This window comes from Battus philenor, unplaced genomic scaffold, assembly GCF_028537555.1.
Source record: "Battus philenor isolate CCGP_79_NKW_IND1 unplaced genomic scaffold, ilBatPhil1.0.hap1 SCAF_18, whole genome shotgun sequence".
NCBI classification, from domain to species: domain Eukaryota; kingdom Metazoa; phylum Arthropoda; class Insecta; order Lepidoptera; family Papilionidae; genus Battus; species Battus philenor.
Window position 1 is genome coordinate 11,883,925 of NW_027181680.1, and position 17,487 is coordinate 11,901,411.

At 33.0% G+C, this 17,487-nt stretch overlaps 1 protein-coding gene across 1 annotated transcript; it reads left to right on the forward strand.

The window, feature by feature from the left end:
- Positions 1 to 13,901: 13,901 nt before the first annotated feature.
- On the forward strand, positions 13,902 to 15,584 carry LOC137920483 (uncharacterized). Its single transcript, XM_068763851.1, has 2 exons — positions 13,902 to 13,949; positions 14,435 to 15,584. The coding sequence occupies exons 1-2, from the start codon at positions 13,902 to 13,904 to the stop codon at positions 15,521 to 15,523; spliced, it is 1,137 nt and encodes a 378-aa protein (XP_068619952.1). The 3' UTR covers positions 15,524 to 15,584.
- Positions 15,585 to 17,487: the final 1,903 nt, after the last annotated feature.

The window sequence follows — 17,487 nt, forward strand, 5'->3', positions numbered from 1 at the left end:
AAACTTTTTTGTGTCGTAGACCCCTTGCCATGTTTTTCCGTTTTGGGTAGACCCCCTACTTACCTGATATTGATTTTCTGTAAATTTCTAACTGTAGTGAAGTTTAGTATTAAAAACTTAAAGTAAAAACACATGTTATGTTACGAAAATGTATTGCGATCACAAAGCGAATACCAACATTCTACAACTTACACAATTTTATAAACATATATAATAATTTTTTTACTTCATAGGTACTTTTATAAATAATGTAAATGTTTTGATATTATATGTTTTGATATTATAAGATAGTATGATGTAAGTAAATAGGTACTATCAGTGTATGGTTGAGATCCACTATCGTGGACCCCATTTTTATTTCATGGACCCCCAAATTTATTTTCGCAGACGTAGATCCCTTGCAGGTTGTCATAGATCGGAAGGGTCGATATAGACCACTTTGGGAATCGCTGCTCTATACTATTTTGTAAATGCTTTATACCTTTGATTTCTTTTTTTATAGACGCCATAATTAGTGTAATTTCTTTGTGTTGTATCTGTGAAAGTAGTAACTTTTTAATTGAAATCGTACATCTGAGCAAAAACCCACAATATACAGTTACGTTACCGTCTATCCACATCTGTGTTAAAGTTGGCATGACCAATTACATTGTGGTTTCACTTTCGCACACGTCTCGTGTGATTTGTGGATTTTCTGATTTAGACTTAGGAGATGATAGAAGGTTCATTGGGATTTTTGTTATAACCTTCAAGTGTTTTTGACATAAAAAATTCCTAAAAATGAAAAAACTTGAAATAACTTTTTCTATACATAAAGCTCAATTGTTAATGACAGTGTAACTTTGACAAGTTTTGTGAACCTTTAAAAAAATACAACTTTCTTATTGTCTAGTTGGATCAAATAAGTTTTGCTTATAAATCTGTGGCGACTCTCTTGCCTGTTTAACATTCAATGTTCCCAAACGCGAAACTGGACGTGCCTGAAATCACTCCTACACGCGCTCTACTAGGAGACATGGCTCGCATTGGAAATATCAAGCTGTTAGATTTGTTTCTGAACCTATGGAATATTATATAAGTCAATATGTACTATCCTAGTTTTATTGAACCAAGGTAGAAGAAAAACTAAAACCTATATACTACCAACTGACCCGTCAAACGTGATTAATTATAATAGGTGATTGACTCTAGGCACAAAAGTTCTTTAATTTAGAGCAAAGAAGGCTCCAAAAGCACCATGCTTTCAATAGAATCCAGAAGAAACTCAGACAGATCAGATATGATGAAATACTTGATGATATAATAGGATTGTTTTACAAGTTCAATGGTAAGCAGTAATCACAGAGTCCATGATGTATCTCGTGTTCATATTTTTTATCCAAAGGCTGCAACATGGTATCTTCAGAATCATTTCTAACGCGTTATATTTATTATGAATACAGAGATCCATGAAGTGGTAAACATAAAGTTAAAGGTAAAAGTAACAATAAATAAATCGATACAGAGGCTATAAGATCATCCGAACAACTTAGCTACTAACTGATTGAAATGATAGAATATACAAAAACTTGGTGACAGATGGTGAAGGATAAGGTAACTCCTGTTGAGTAGATCCTTAAACGAGAATGAGGAAAAGGGACAAATTTGCTTTTAATTTGAAACTGATTGGAAAGAAACACGGGAAAACACGTACATAAATATGTTTCCAAATCGAGGGCGACGCTATTAACTGACCCCGTGAAATATTTAAAGGTACCAAGAGGTCATTGAATGGCTAACCCATGACACATTCTAACGAAAACTTTCGTCGCAAAACAAAGTGTTGACAATGTACTGTGTACACGTATTTGTTCAGATGTGCCCTAAACGTCAATTGTTACATGCGGCCGGTAAACAAAACAAAATATAATCTCACACGCTGTTTATACTGATCAATAAACAAACGTCTAATGTGAGAGCTAGCGATCTATACGCATATATCATATAGAGCTGTAAACACCACCATTTTTATTGTAAATAATAACATTTTCAATCTAAATTAGCCTTTTAAAGGTATATGTATAATACATGTCTCGCAGACCCCACCGAATAAAATGTCTATCGCCGTTATCATTTTTATAAGTTTTGTAAATATTTACAATCTACCAGTACCAATGCACCTTGTCAATTGTACCAATAATTTACTGGCTAAAATTGGCGGAGATAGGAAAAGATATCTTTTATTTCACTAAATAAACAAGGTAAAGTACAAACAAGAATAAAAATTTCTTTTTCTGTTTGGCACCCCAAGGATAAATATAACTGTGTTCATATAAATATATTCACTGCTTTATGTAGCCTAAATATTTAATATATGCATTTTTGAAATTGTCATTTTATTCCACGGGTCCGGCTATATTTATGTATATATAATGTGGTTTATTTTAATTTTATGTTTACGACGTGACAATAAAAAAATTTAAATATTAATTAAAATCAATTTTATATTCTTTTAATAAATATATAGTCTCGATGTATTTCTTTAGTCTACTTTACTCAAGTATGAGGCATTGAAATTTGATCATAGATAAAATTTAATTGTTAACAAACGGCATAGAAAATAAAAATATGTAAACCCTGTAACTTGTAGCATAGATAACTTAATCTTAGTTAAGATGGGACTGAAAATTAATAGGCCAGTTTTATAACAAACAGGCCGATTGGATTTCGAATGGTTGTGAGATGTTATGTACAATGCCTGTCTTCAGCAACCGCTGCATGTGGTGTACATATTAGCAGTTCCAAGTCTATGTACAACTTCGTGACCGTGCGCACGGTCGCATGGACTTATTTTGTATGACGAGACTAAAGAGTAAACATTCCCTTTGTTGTTGTTTTTATATCTTGACTCTATGACTTTTAAGCTAAGCGAATAATAAATATCTGCCTTTCTATTTCTTTCTTTCAGACCAAATTGTTCAGTATTTCATAATATATAAAATTAGTTATTTATTATAAAAATGGTGAAGAATTATCTTGAATATATTCGTAAAAAACTTTATAACATCGTGTATTACGCAAATAACTAAAATAACCAAAGTATAAATAAATATCATTATATATTGTGTGTGATAAGACTGCCCATTTGCTACTATGTATATATTTTATAACATGTACAATAAAGAGCAATAAATTAAATTTCTTTTCCGTTTTTAATGACATCATTATTGGTTCACATTTTCAAAGTATTTGACGCCTTCAATTACTTCCCTAACAATGGAGGCATACTCTAAGTATATACTGAAAGTGGAGGTAATATCATCTTCGCGTGTATCCGGTCACGCTCGCCTGGACCTCAGATATCTACGGACACACGCTTCACTATCTCGCCGACTTTCAAGACGTGCGGTCGTTTCTTACAGTACTTTTTGCTCTGCTCTCATAAACGGAAGTTTGAATTTATATTTATACTAGTGTGTCCAAGTGCGCTACAATGCTGATCTCCAATGTTCTGTGCTGTGCTGTTCTAGCTGTGAGTAATATTTTATACTATTATCTTTTGTTATCTTTTGTATTTTTAAATATTATTAATTATCTGTTCTACAATTTTCGGAAACTAAAATATCTTTTTTACCAATTTTTTGGTAAGAAATGTTCTATTTGAAAGATATAAAAGCAATCTACTAAACTTAGAAAACTTTAAAATTTACGGGGATCATTATAAATTTGAAATAAAATAGCCTTTACTATAAACCGACTGGAAGTTCTGTTCCGCGTTCATATTTTATTCTTTACAGCCATAATAATTGACCTCTGTCTCGCCTGATATATCGATGAGGTCTATGATACATTCTTGCCTAGAAGAAACATATTCACTCGTGTCTAGAAGACTCCTAAGTTATAATTGTCTGGAAACAATGGCGCTGGTAGATTGTTCTCCTCCTTGGCTGTTCGTAGTATAAAAGTATTTGCAAAACGCTAATTGCGTGTCGAAAGAATTTCAGCAGTGTACGGATGTCGTGAATCCGTGTATCTTGTTTGTCTGATGAAAGAAATTTATATGTATGCGCTAGCTTGATAGATTGTTTTAAGAACGAAGACATTATATAAAATCGATATCAAATTCATCATCATTATTTCAGCCACAAGACGTCGACTGCTGGGCATGGGCCTTCTCCATAACTTTTCAATCGGTTGAAAGTGAGTTACTTCAAACGGTTTAAACAATGTCACCTGTCCACCTCTGGGCGAAATAAAGCCTCTGTGGGCGAAAGAAAGCCTCACGCTACGCTTACCGGTTCGAGATCTCCAGACATCTGTTCTGGGCGTTCAGGCCAATTGTAATGAACCGAATTTAAATCTCTACCATTTTTTTTCTAGAATACTTTCAAAAATACATTCACTAAACTCATCTAACCTGTAATCTCTCGAAATGACAACATGATAAAATAGTTATACGAATTGTAATTTCAAGGTGAAATGATGAATTTTCTGTTGACTCTACACTTTGATTTGAAACCATAACATTCAGATCAATGGCATGGTTAAAACTATGTAACTAGATAATCTCTAACAAAGAATTTGGAAACAATAGTTGCGGAAACAAAACATTACATATAAGTCTTCATATGTAATTTTTTTTATTGTTTTCTCTCTCTCTGCTCACTTCTCTTACTGCTGCGGATTCTGGTAGCTTCTGACTATCTCAATCAGCTGTCATTATCTGACGAAGCATTAATTGTAACAGCCGCTACTGTTAATATACGGGATATACTCTTTCCGAAATGATAATGTAGATATACAATGAGTTTTCAAATTTCGAATATTGAAATTTATAATTGTTTAATATTCGTCTCTACAGTCTTTATACTGGCAGAAGATATTGGAGTGATGCGTTACATTAGAAAAAATAAATTAATGTAACATATTTTAGAGTGTTCACTTTATGAAAAGTGGTTCGAAATAGGCTTCACATAAATAATCACTCTGTATAGTACATCTTTTTTATTATATTAAACTCTACTGAAAGCTATGAATGTTCAAAATGCGCTGTAATTTGAGAATAGGCTATCACAAACTAACTTGTTTTATCACGGTAATAAACAAGATACTAATTAAGAAGTGCGTTACTCCTAAAGCTGGGATGTCTGTAAATGTTTGATCAATGTATACTACAGCTATTTGTAACACTTGACCTACATAATTTTTGTTTTTACTGGCAAATACCATTTGTCTGTTGACATTTCCTGTTTAAGGTTAGGATACACTGATGTCATTTATCCTAGATATCTTGACAGTAACTAAGCTCGAAGAAAGCCTTTTGAATCTTAGCTCGAGCCGTTATAATTTTCTCTTCGTCACCGCTAAACTCTTGGATCTATTAGATGGACTCTTTGTCGAGTGACTTGGCGCCATCGCCTCTGGGATGAGACCTCTTGAGCTGTGGACACGCGTTTATTGCGATTCGAAGGTGCCAAATGGCAAAAAACGGATGTATTCCTTACCATACCATCTTTTTATTCCAGATTGCCAATACTTCAGAATACAGGTTATAATTTTAGTTTACACCTGAATTTTACTTTAAGATTTTTCTTCTACTTTTTACATTATGTACCTTTAATTCTTATTTTATTTGATTAATAAATATATCACAATTTTTATCATTTTCTAGTACTGTTCTTTTATTTTTATTTACACTTTGTACAAGGTTCTTATGTTTGACAGTTACCTTTAAACTTAACGCGTTTGATAGTTCGTTTTAAACTTCACGTAATGTACAGTTTGCCCGCTGTTATTTTGTCATCATCGTTTTTACACATTTCAAGTTGCATCGGCCCGTATTTATCGATCGCAAAATTAATTAATTCATAACTCGTCGTAGTTTTATCCCATAGACGCCCACTGTAGGGCAAACGACTCCCACAACGATATCTGTGAAGGGATATACTGTAATCGCAACCCAGCCGAAACTTGAATACAAATATATTGGATCGCGACAATCCAATAACTTAAACTGTACAAAACCTGACAGGTACATTTTTGCGTTTTATTAATGATATACATACATTGTAAGTATTACAGTCGATTCGTACGACAATTTATTGCATTCATCTGATCAAGTAAGCTTGTGCGTGTTACATGCCTATAGAATAATGCATGTAAAAACGATTCATATTTTTTTTTGAATAATTCTTATATTACATCGACAATAAGAAATTCACTCGTTATTATTATATGGTTTTATTTAGTTCGACCCGTACGGAATTTGTTTATTATTTATTTGGGTCAAAATTAGAAATTGAAATTTAAGCACCTTCCCGTTGTCAGATTGATCTGAAATTTGGTACGCACATTTAATTTAGATGACAATACAATATAATAAAATCAATAACATTAGAAATCTAAGATGGCTTTCGATACAAAATAGCGGATTACATATTTTTCCTTAACCCCCTCATTATGGGTATCAAATGAAAGGGCTACACTAGTAAAATACGATGATTATGTCAAAATTTAAAATTCAAGATGGACGCCGTTACAATATGGCGGACTAGGTACATATTTTTCCACAACCACCACAATATGGGTATCAAATATAACCGTTTAAAAACCGTTTAACTTAAAAGTTTTTTAAATGTATTTATATAGATTTCAAATTACGTTATGATACAACATATGTTATTAAAAAAACTGATGATTTATACAACTTCGATATCGATGGATGACTTAATATCGAAAGAGAAAATAAACACGCGAGCGAACAAAACAATGGATCTCGTATTTTGTAACGGTTAAAAAAAATCGCAACACGTTTAACCTCTTGGTATCTAACGCGGAGAGAAAAGCTAGTGGAATTACGAGAGAAAGTTTACCAAAAACATTATGGTCGCGACTTAGAAATTTACATTGTTTATTAATAAATTACCGTAGTTTATGGTAGAACAAGATTTTTCGTACCGTTCTTCGTACTACTAATAATACAATAGCATCAGATGGTGGTTAAGTTCACGAATCCTTCCGCTCCGTGAACTCAGTTCCGATGATGCTATAAAAGCCTTCAGGGTAACATCACCAACTTCAACCGAAACCAAGCAAACATCAGATAGTTATTAGAAATAATGGACAATATCACAATCATCGGCATTTTATCCGAAAGATGTTCACTGCTAGACCTGTCTACCTAATAGACTTTAAACTATAGGTGGGAAACAAACATGCGGCATCATCCGATAATTTTGACCAGGTCAGCCGTCTACCACGCGGATTGACGTCCAACGTCCTTGCCGATCCGTGGTCTCTTGGCTTCAGTGTTCATCTATTTAGCGTTCTATATATTAGGGGAAGCGGAAAGTAATGTTCTTAAGTTAAAATCACACGACTACATTTTTAACAAGTATTTATTTTTAATCAACAATATATCCAACTTTGTTATCTACAACCTTTTGTCAGCTAGTGTACGAATTTTCAATGCTGGAGCAGTAGAAATCAATAGTTTTTTTCTGTATATATGTATATCAGAAAAACTCCAATTCACTGCACATTAAATACTTTTATTTCACTGTAAGAAAAGAACTAATATATAGCTACTTCCGCTATGTAGCAGTAGTCGTGCAATGAAGTGCACCGCCAGCCAGCCCGCTGATAAATGCGCGTGCGGCAAACAATGAGTTTTCACTCGGTGTATGGCACTAATCGGTGTAACATTACTCCTGAGGATGCCCCGTGGAGGGGTGAAACACGTGTTGAGTGAATTAGCGGTGCTAGTTGTGTAATTCGCATTGTTAAGTAAGAAAAGGACTAATATAAGTCCTTTTCTTACTTAGGATAGTCCTCCGCAAAATAACGCCTGAATCTATTATATACTTTACTAATCTATTAGATACTTTACTATTCCACTTTTAATACTCTTATAGGCCAACTAGCATAGTTTCCACTAGACAACTTATCACTTCGATGGTTATCGAACGAGTGCTCGAGCTCCCGACTCAATAATCAAAACGCCGTTTCAACCCCACCACTCTCAATCCTTTTATTGGAAGTTGTCACAAAAGAGTGAAGGGGTCGAATAGTGTTGCCATTTAAGAAAAATAAAACTACCTTTTTTTAAATTATTACATTCGGCCATCATACGAAATTTGTAGCCTCCTGGTACACTAAAAACATCAGGAACTCTGGCAATAAATTACTTATTGACTTAAGTTACTCGTTATATTATGAAGCCAGTAGAATAAAATATTAATTTAATTTTGATTTGAACAATCATAATATCATTAAAATTATCAATTTTGTCTAACTTTAAATAAATATTCTAAGGTAGCTTTTGTACAATTTAAAAGATTTTATGTGACTGTTAAATTATACAGTATTTTGTACATGCATTTAGGTATGCATATATAATTATATTTATAAATAAATGAGTTAAAACATTATATATGTAATTTTCTCATAAGTATACTTAATAACACAAACTTAATTATTTGTGTTTTTACCTTATAATATGTGACGGAGGGACGAGGAACATCAGAGGGAAGAGGATGAGGAACAATCTCCTGGTCATACCTTAGCCGTATGCATAATCCAATTTGAGGGTAGGTTGTCGAATTGAACACAAGTTGTCGCGGATCATTTACCTCCGAAAATCGCGTATAATGCTGATGAATAACATTTTAAACATTGCGGAGATGACAGAGCCAATCACGTCTCTTATAGGCTCCAATAGATTTGGTTCTATTTGATAGTTTCACACTCGCTAAACGGTCACATTGACGAAAAACACTTTACCTTAATAAAAAGTGTGGTCTTAACACGTTCACTGCGGGCCCAATTTTGAAGAACTTTCAGCTGGTGCGGCTGAGGTCGAATCAGCCTTAAGCTGAACTTCCTAGTAGTGCGGTTGAGGCCTTTTCTGCTTCATGTTCATCAATATTTTTTTACAATATTGAGTCAATGCTTCGCAGATATAAAGAAAGCTATATTTGTCTTTGTCATACCTCATACGGTTGAGTGTAAACAGCCGCCGCACTAGAGAGAAAACACGAGTTTTACGCGCCGCACCAGTGCAAAGTCTACCATGAGGCTGAATCGACCTCAAGCCGCAGTGAACGTGTTAATGGACTCTGAACACTAAAACTGTAACACTATAACACTGCGAGCTTCGCCGCACACAACCGTGCGCGCGGGACTGACGCCAACATTTTTTAAGCGATTGTAGTAGTAGGGAACACAATCTTTTCCAAAACTACCCTACATGGCGTAAAAATCAGGGAGGAGTCAATAGCCTCCCTGAAAAGCTAAAAAGGTACCAAAAATTCATTCATCACCCTCTGTAAAAAAATTATAAATAATGCTATAGAAAGAAATAAAAAGTAAATATTGCAAATAAATAGATAATAAAGACAAAATTAAAGCAAAATAATATATATAAAATAATTATAGAATATAAGTAATAAAAATGTGATATAAAATAACAATGTAATTTAAGAAAATGTAAAAAGAAATGAGGAATGAATGAAAGGTGATACAGAGCAAAAAGGAAAGACAGTAGAATTGTGGAATGAGAGAATAGACCGAAAGACAATGAGAAGTATGAAAAAAGAGAAAGAAAATAATAAAAAATTCTGTGAAAAATTAAATAAATTTGCCCAAAAAGTCCTTGTCCCACAAAAGAATGGGGGGGAGGGTACGAGGGGCAAAAAAAAAAACTAAAGTCCTGAAATTAAACAAAAATGTAAAAACTAGAAATATAAAATGTGATTACTTACTTACTTACTGAGACCAAATACCACATACCAAATCAATGTTTTATGAATAGAATATTAATGAACGGTAAGAGAATGAAAGAATATGAGAAGAATGGTAGAAGAGTTAAAGAGATTGTGAAGAACTGAAAAGAGATGATAAGATAAAAGAAACTGAAAAAATTATTTATAATAAAAAAGTCCCTGTCCTCAATATGATAGGGGTATGAGAGGCCGCAATAACGAGTCCATTTAAAAAAAAACATGTGTCTAAAAACGTTTTTTTTTTACTTCATCATAATGAGCAGTATGTTAAAACATCAAAGAACATTTTTCAAATTACAAATAACTACTATATGTCAGCAACCAAATAATATTTAGATGCATTGTAGCTTTAAAAAAAAGCGTGCTTTCTCTAATTAAAATCCCATATTTTATTTTTTATATTTATTTATAAACTATTGTACAACAAAGATAATAACTCAAAATAGAAACAATTTAAATAGAGGTACAAGAGGCGGTCTTATATCTCGAGGCGATCTCTACCAGACAACCTTTGAATGAAGATGAGAGACATGGAAAGAGTAGTGTAAGACGTACATACATACATTACTATACACGTTAACATATATATTTTATTTAGTTTGAGTTTGAGAGCTCAGATATGGAAACATTTGAAATCGTCTTAGTTTTAAATTGAAAGATGATATTATAAAGAATCTTAATTTGATTGTAATTCATATCAAATAGGATTCTTATTGCATTGTTCACTGTATATGAAATTGTGTACAATTGATACAAAAATGATATCACTATGTATGAACGTAAATTAACAATAATACCAGCTAACATAAAACGCAGTGAACCACTATTTCTCCACAGACGCTGAACATACGTAGACGGTACAGTTAAAACCACAGAACTCGATACGTAACACTATAATTGTATGTACGAGAAAGCAAATGTAATTTAATATCATACTTTTACATATCTAGTACGGATAATTACGAACATGAATGAGAAACAACATTAAATTCCAAAGAATAGGCGCCTAGACTGGACTTATCTAATATATAAAATTCTTGTGTCACGGTGTTCGAACTTGAACTCCTCCGAAACGGCTTGACCGATTTTTACCAAATTTTACATGCGTATTCAGTATGTCTGAGAATCGGCTACTATCTATTTTCCATACCCCTAAGTGAAAAGGGTGGTCCACCCCTAAATTTTATTTTTAATTTTTTAGACAATATTTTTGGTTTTTATTTTATTATGATACAGCATACAAAAATACATACAAACCTAAATTTTCATCCCTCTACGATCAACCCTTATCTTACATTTGTTAATTAAAAACTTTATTTTTTTTTTGCAAAACAACGTTTGCGGGATCAGCTAGTTTAGATATAAAGAACATTGAACCATGTAGTACAATCCCCGGCAATAAATATTGCACATCGATCTTTGGAAAGAGACAATCGGTTAATTTCGGCTTCGTAGAGCATTATCATTCGGACGAAATACAAACAGTCCGGTATCTATTAGGAGCTGTTAAAACAAATATCATTTGCTTTTTTTGATAACTATTTTTATTATTTGTATAAAATACACTAATTTTTCTATAAGTGGACGCTTTAGGTTGTGGGATAAAATAAAAAAAAAACATGTTCACATTGTGTATGCGACAGAGATAGCGCTCTACACAGCCGTAATTAGCCGAATATCTCTATCTAAAAGTCGATGTGCATTATTTATCGCCGGGTACTGTACTAATAAAATTTACTGTTCCATGACAAACAAATATTATGAGGACCGGAAAGTAACCTCGTTTCTGTCGACATATTTTTCAGAAAAACCGATTGATTTTTACCGCTTCGGAATTGAAAATTTGTATACTAAATGACAAAAGGATGTTGATAACGAAGGTGAATATTGTTGATTAGAAATATAAAACTCTGTGTTTGGTACTAATCGGTGTAACATAACTCCTGAAGATGCCCCGTGGAGGGGTGAAACACATGTTCAGTGGTTTAACGGTGGCAGTTCTGTGATTCGCATTGTTTGACACATACGCATACAGAAGTGGCTAAATATTGGTCCTTTACTTAAATAGAAACTTGTTAAAAATGTAGTTGTGTGAATTTAACTTAAGAAAGCGACATTACTTTCCAGTCACAATACATCAAAGACTATACAAGTATGGTGAACATATATGACCTAGTACCAACCAAATATAACCTACAAAATAACTAGACATAAATTCAAAGTCAATTTGAGTGAGGGAGTGGTAAGAGGGAAAGGTATAACAACGAATCTCTTTATAACTTGTTGAAGGAGAACGATTAATTTCTGTCGTGAGTGAACATCAGAACTTTCTGGCACGAGCTTCCAAAGCAGCATTTATATGATCATTTAAAATTTGGTTAGACAGAGAGAAAAGTATGAAATATCTTTCTTTCTATTAGCCGCCTTGATTATGTCATTATAGTACAATTATATTATTTCTGTGAAACTATCTTAGAGTTAATGCAGACAACATTAAGTTGATCGCAGCCTTAAAATTCAACATCAACAAAATAAACGCACCATTTTGTTAAAATATGATTGAAAACTTAGATAAAAGAGTTGATATGATTAGTCTAGTTAAACAAAAAAAAACATATTCCAAGTATATTAATTAATATTTTATATAGATTAGAAAAAAGTATTTGTTGAAATTTTCTTTACACTGTTTTAGCTTTTATTTTAAAGAAAGGCAAAGGTTTTGGATCTAGGCTAGACTGAATTCTTTATACCATAAAGATTTAAAACCAGAGAGGTGTTCAGCTAATGATAAGTGCCTATACAAAAATAGTGGCTATCCAAAAATTTATATTCACTAAATTTTTATCCAGGAATGTACATTTCTCCGGTATATCTTATCTAAAGGGGGGATTTACCATAATCACCACAATTGACAGGCAGAATACCTATTGCAGTGTGATATTATGGTGCGCAAAGAACGCTTCGGACCATCCTCTGGAACCTTATTTGTGAGCAGTAGCAATCCTATATAATTAATGCACAAAGTGTGAATTATATAAGATTGGATCACGGGAATTGAACCCACGACTGATGATTACGAGTCTGTCTTCCACTGGTCTACCACTTCATAGACATTGATAAAAATAACTCGTTCATAAAGATTGAATTTGAGTAGTAAACATGAGGAAGGGTATTAATTAATTGTTGTATATCTTAATACTACACTTTACTCCGGGATTTCCAGAACATTAGCTAGCTTATATATGATAGCTATCCTCTATCTAAAAGTGTGTCTGGAATAGAAAGTGACCCTTAATAGCAGAAACTGGAAAAAGAGTCTCACTGTATATTTTAGATGCAATCAAACCAACCATCGCCGCATTCCAAGTAATATTAGCATCCGCGACACAACCTACATGTTCAATGGTTTTAACACGTTAATGAAATATTTGAATAACAGTAAACGAAATTATTAATATTTAACCAACTTACCAAGTATTGCGTGAACTTAACCCGGCATTACCATAGCTTATGGTGAAAGTTGACTGTGACCCAATGCAAATTAGAGATGGGATAACAACTGACAGTTAAGTGAAATTAAGTTCAGTCGGATAGTGTAAGCTCATATTAAAACAATAAAACCATGCATTCTTTCACAAAAATGTCTAAAATCCAATCACTTTAGTTTACAGTAAATATCTTGTTAAATTTTGTTGGACAACATTTGACTTGCTTGCACGCTGCGAAATAAAATTAAATGTAATCCTAGTTGGTGGTAATGGTCAGTGACTTTATTCTTCATCAATATTATTATCATCTCAGCCGTAAGATGTCTACTCCTGGACCAGGACTTCCGCCTTAGGTTTCCAGTAGAACCAGATGAATACGGCCCATATCCAGTGCTTTCCAAGCACCTTAACAAGGTCATCATCTGTCTACCTTTTACCTCCTTCATTATGCTTGCCTATTCGTGGTCTTCTCGATCCTTACACCGATTGTCAAACTATGGAATATAAAACTAAACAAAATAAAATACGATAAATGTAAAGTAAAAACCGGAAAGCAAATAATAAGCAAAAGTAAATATAAAAATAAAATTGTAACTAGCAGTATTCTTAGGGTGAAGGTGAAGTAAGGAAAGAAAATAAAGTATATAAAGGAATGTCAGATAATCTGATGAGTAAAAGAAACATCTGTGAAAAACAAAAGGTGAGGATGAAAGTAAAATTATTGAATTGAAATTTGGATTACTTTTTAATAAGAATAATGTCCTTATACGGGGACAGGGGATATACGATAGGTCCTCCCACTAACGGAATAACGGTCTTTACTCCACAATATTAAGGTCCCAGTGGTCAATTGTTCTACGTGCTACGTTGGCTGCCCGCCGCCATTAACTTGTCAATCCGATCGGTTGTCTGTTAATTTTGCTCGTCTACGAATCTCCTCATTTAATCTCTTAGAGAAATCCTGAGCACAGCTTTCCTGAACTTACCAATGAGGCTCAGAATGTGATACTTCGTTTCAACAGCATACGTACACATACGCAATTGATAAAACTCATTATTCATACTTTTTCAAAAATACATTTTTACACACTAGATAGACAGAAGTAATATCGTTAACCTTAAACATTCACTAACGTATTTAACTAAGAAATCTTATAAGTCTAAAATTATTTTCCCCTGTTTCAGTTCGTGACAACAGTGAGCTGCGCAGAAGCAAACTCCATCCAGCATCGAAGCCAAGGACTGATGGAAGAAAAAGCACGGAAGTTACTATCAAAGCGAGACTCGGGCGTAGTCATCAGACACTTTTTACCCCAACCGTTTCTTAAACACGGCCCAAAATTAATTTACAAACGAATATCCAACTCCAGATACAGAAGTCCAAAGCCTTCGTTCACCATGACAAGAGCAAGGCGCCGGCAAACGAACCCGAGCAGAAAAGTGATGAGGAAATATAGAAAGAGTGTAAATCCAAAGTACGGCCCACCACGGCATCACAAACGTCCTCCAAAGATAAGTTACGCTAACCCAAAGGTGCAAAACTACAAACCATTGTACAGCCTTCTAAAAAGGAGCCCGAACTTCGTCGACCACTCTGTTCCTTCTGGATTCGGAGAGCCTCCAGATGATTATTACCTAGACCACAACTTCCTTAAATCTGCATCTTACAAAAGTCCAGAAATACACAGCCAAGTTAACAAAGTAAATACAGCCAGTAAAGAGCACGTAGCAGCGCATAAACTATCTGATGCAATAGATCTGGACGATCAAGACTACCAAATACAGGAATTAAAATCATGGAAAACGGTATACCTAAACGACTTCGACGATAACTTCTCAGCTTCCAAAACCGGACCGTCTCTGGTCAAGTCCGAGTATGAGAAACCAAGCGCGCATGGCGAAGGGAAGAATTCCTACTCCGATATTTTCAAATATGAGAAGAGATTAAAAATGGGCTCATTCAATAACAAGAAGAACAAGAAACGTGCAGAGAAAACAAGATATGCAAACAGGCCGATGACAAGAAAGAATCCCATTAATAGACAGAGGAATGAAATTGTGGTTGGTGGCAGATATGCTGAACCACCGGGTCGGTACCTGCCTACACTTCACAAAGGCACCTTGCTGTCAGATGACGAAGACTTCGCTTTACCGGAAGCGGTAGACTCTGAAGTCCCATCATCAGCTACGATCTCACCTTATGTCAACTATAAGAACAGTAACCTAGCGTTTAGTCCGCAGAATCTCAATGATGCATTTAGTATAGTGGATTAGACCGATCATTTACTTTAGTGAATTAGCTAGATCAGGGATCGGCAACCTTTCAAAAGTTAAAGTTTTTAAAGAGCTATACAACTTCTCGCCAACAATAAATAGTTCTTGCATAGAATATTTTTTGACAACGAAACTATTTATTCATAAATAAGTAGTGATTTGTAACCATCAAATTACATATATATTCGTGTTTATACCTAAGGTATTATTATCAAATAGTTTAAACTTTAAATAACAGCATTTACTTGGTTTAAGAAAATTAGGATAAATTTCCATCCTAACGTTTTAAACACGACTTTTAATTTTTATTAGTTGGCTTCGTAATTTACTTTTAATTATATTAAATACATATTTAGATGTTCACACACACACACACTTATATATGTGTGTGTATTTATATATATATATATATATATATATATATATATATATATATATTTATGAACGCAGAAGCATAACATCTAAAGAGCCGTATGTGACTTCCGAGTCACAGATTGCCGACCCCTGAGCAATACATTAATATTTTGGTAATCGTAACAAAATTTGTTTACATTACAACGACTTATGGTCTAGGTAGATTAAATTAATTTAAATTCCAATAGTAGACAAATGCCACCTCTAGTTTTAATTAAATTATTTTTTATTTATCTATAGGGAAATATTGACGAAAAATTTATTATTGACGGACATGTATAAATAATTAACAAATGTAGGTGTATTTAAAGATTAATTATAAAAATAATAAAATTACGTGAAACTTTCTTTTATTTCCGTGGGCGTGTAGTGAATTCATGAACATAAAATTTTATTAAATCGCTATTAAAATGTTTAACAAAATCAACACAAATTCTCAGGTAAGTCAGTAATGTACTTGACTAACACATTCAAAATTTTTGTCAACACCGTGTGGGTTTATACATATATATATATATATATATATATATATGTATATGTGTTTATATATATATATATGTGTTTATATATATATATATATATATATATATATATATATATATATATATATATATGTATATATATATATATACAATTTCTCTCGACTATGTAGGTATATGTTTCAAATAAACAATAATGCGTTGTTCTAATAAACAAGTAAATTAGTTTCTTGACATATGTTATGAATATCACGGTAATATGTATACGCCCAATCCCAGGCCGTTTCCTACTGGTATATTGGAAATCTAAATCTAACTGAAGATGGCCTATGTCCAGCTGTGGGCGTCCTATGACTGAAATGGTGATAACGACATACGTAGTAAATCAATTTATTTAATTTTGAAGGAGTTCGATGAATAAATCAAAGTTCTATTTTAACTTTAACAAATTATTTTTTGTTACGAAGTTGAAATAATTATTTTTTGATTTGTAGTGAACTTACTCAATTGTAGAAATATTCTACCTGGTATGGATGATTTGTTATAGGTGTAAAATTTTAACTAAACTGTTACCTCAATTCGACGAAGCTGCACAAAGTCTAAAGTAGCAAACAGCGTAACTTCATACATATCTCATAGTAAGTGTAAAACTTCTAATAGAGTGAATTTATATCTTATTTGTTGTCAATTGATGAATATGTTACACCCTATTCAAATATCAATGGTTTCAGAAATAATAAACAATGTATTGATAACACACCATGAAAGGAAAAAAATCAGCAAAATTGAGATTACTACGTATTAAAATTAATTATGGATTACTATATGTCCTGCCAGAAGTTATTGACGTATATGAATAGAAAATATAAATGTATTTTAATATATTTCAGAGTATGTTAGAAAGGATGATTGCAAATATGAGCATCAGCTTTTTGCTGACAAATGTGATTCTTTCATTGCTTTAAAATTTCAACTATTATTTACAATTTCCTTGCAATCCACAAAGTAATTGTAATAAGATATATAAGTAAAAAAAAGTTAATAAAACCACAAAATCAACAATACATTCTA

Bases quoted from the DNA above. Each gene is read 5' to 3' on its own strand.
- LOC137920483 (XM_068763851.1), top strand. From the start codon at position 13,902: ATGTCAGATAATCTGATGAGTAAAAGAAACATCTGTGAAAAACAAAAG. The intron at 13,950-14,434 runs GTGAGGATGAAA...CCCCTGTTTCAG, and splicing joins ACATCTGTGAAAAACAAAAG to TTCGTGACAACAGTGAGCTG.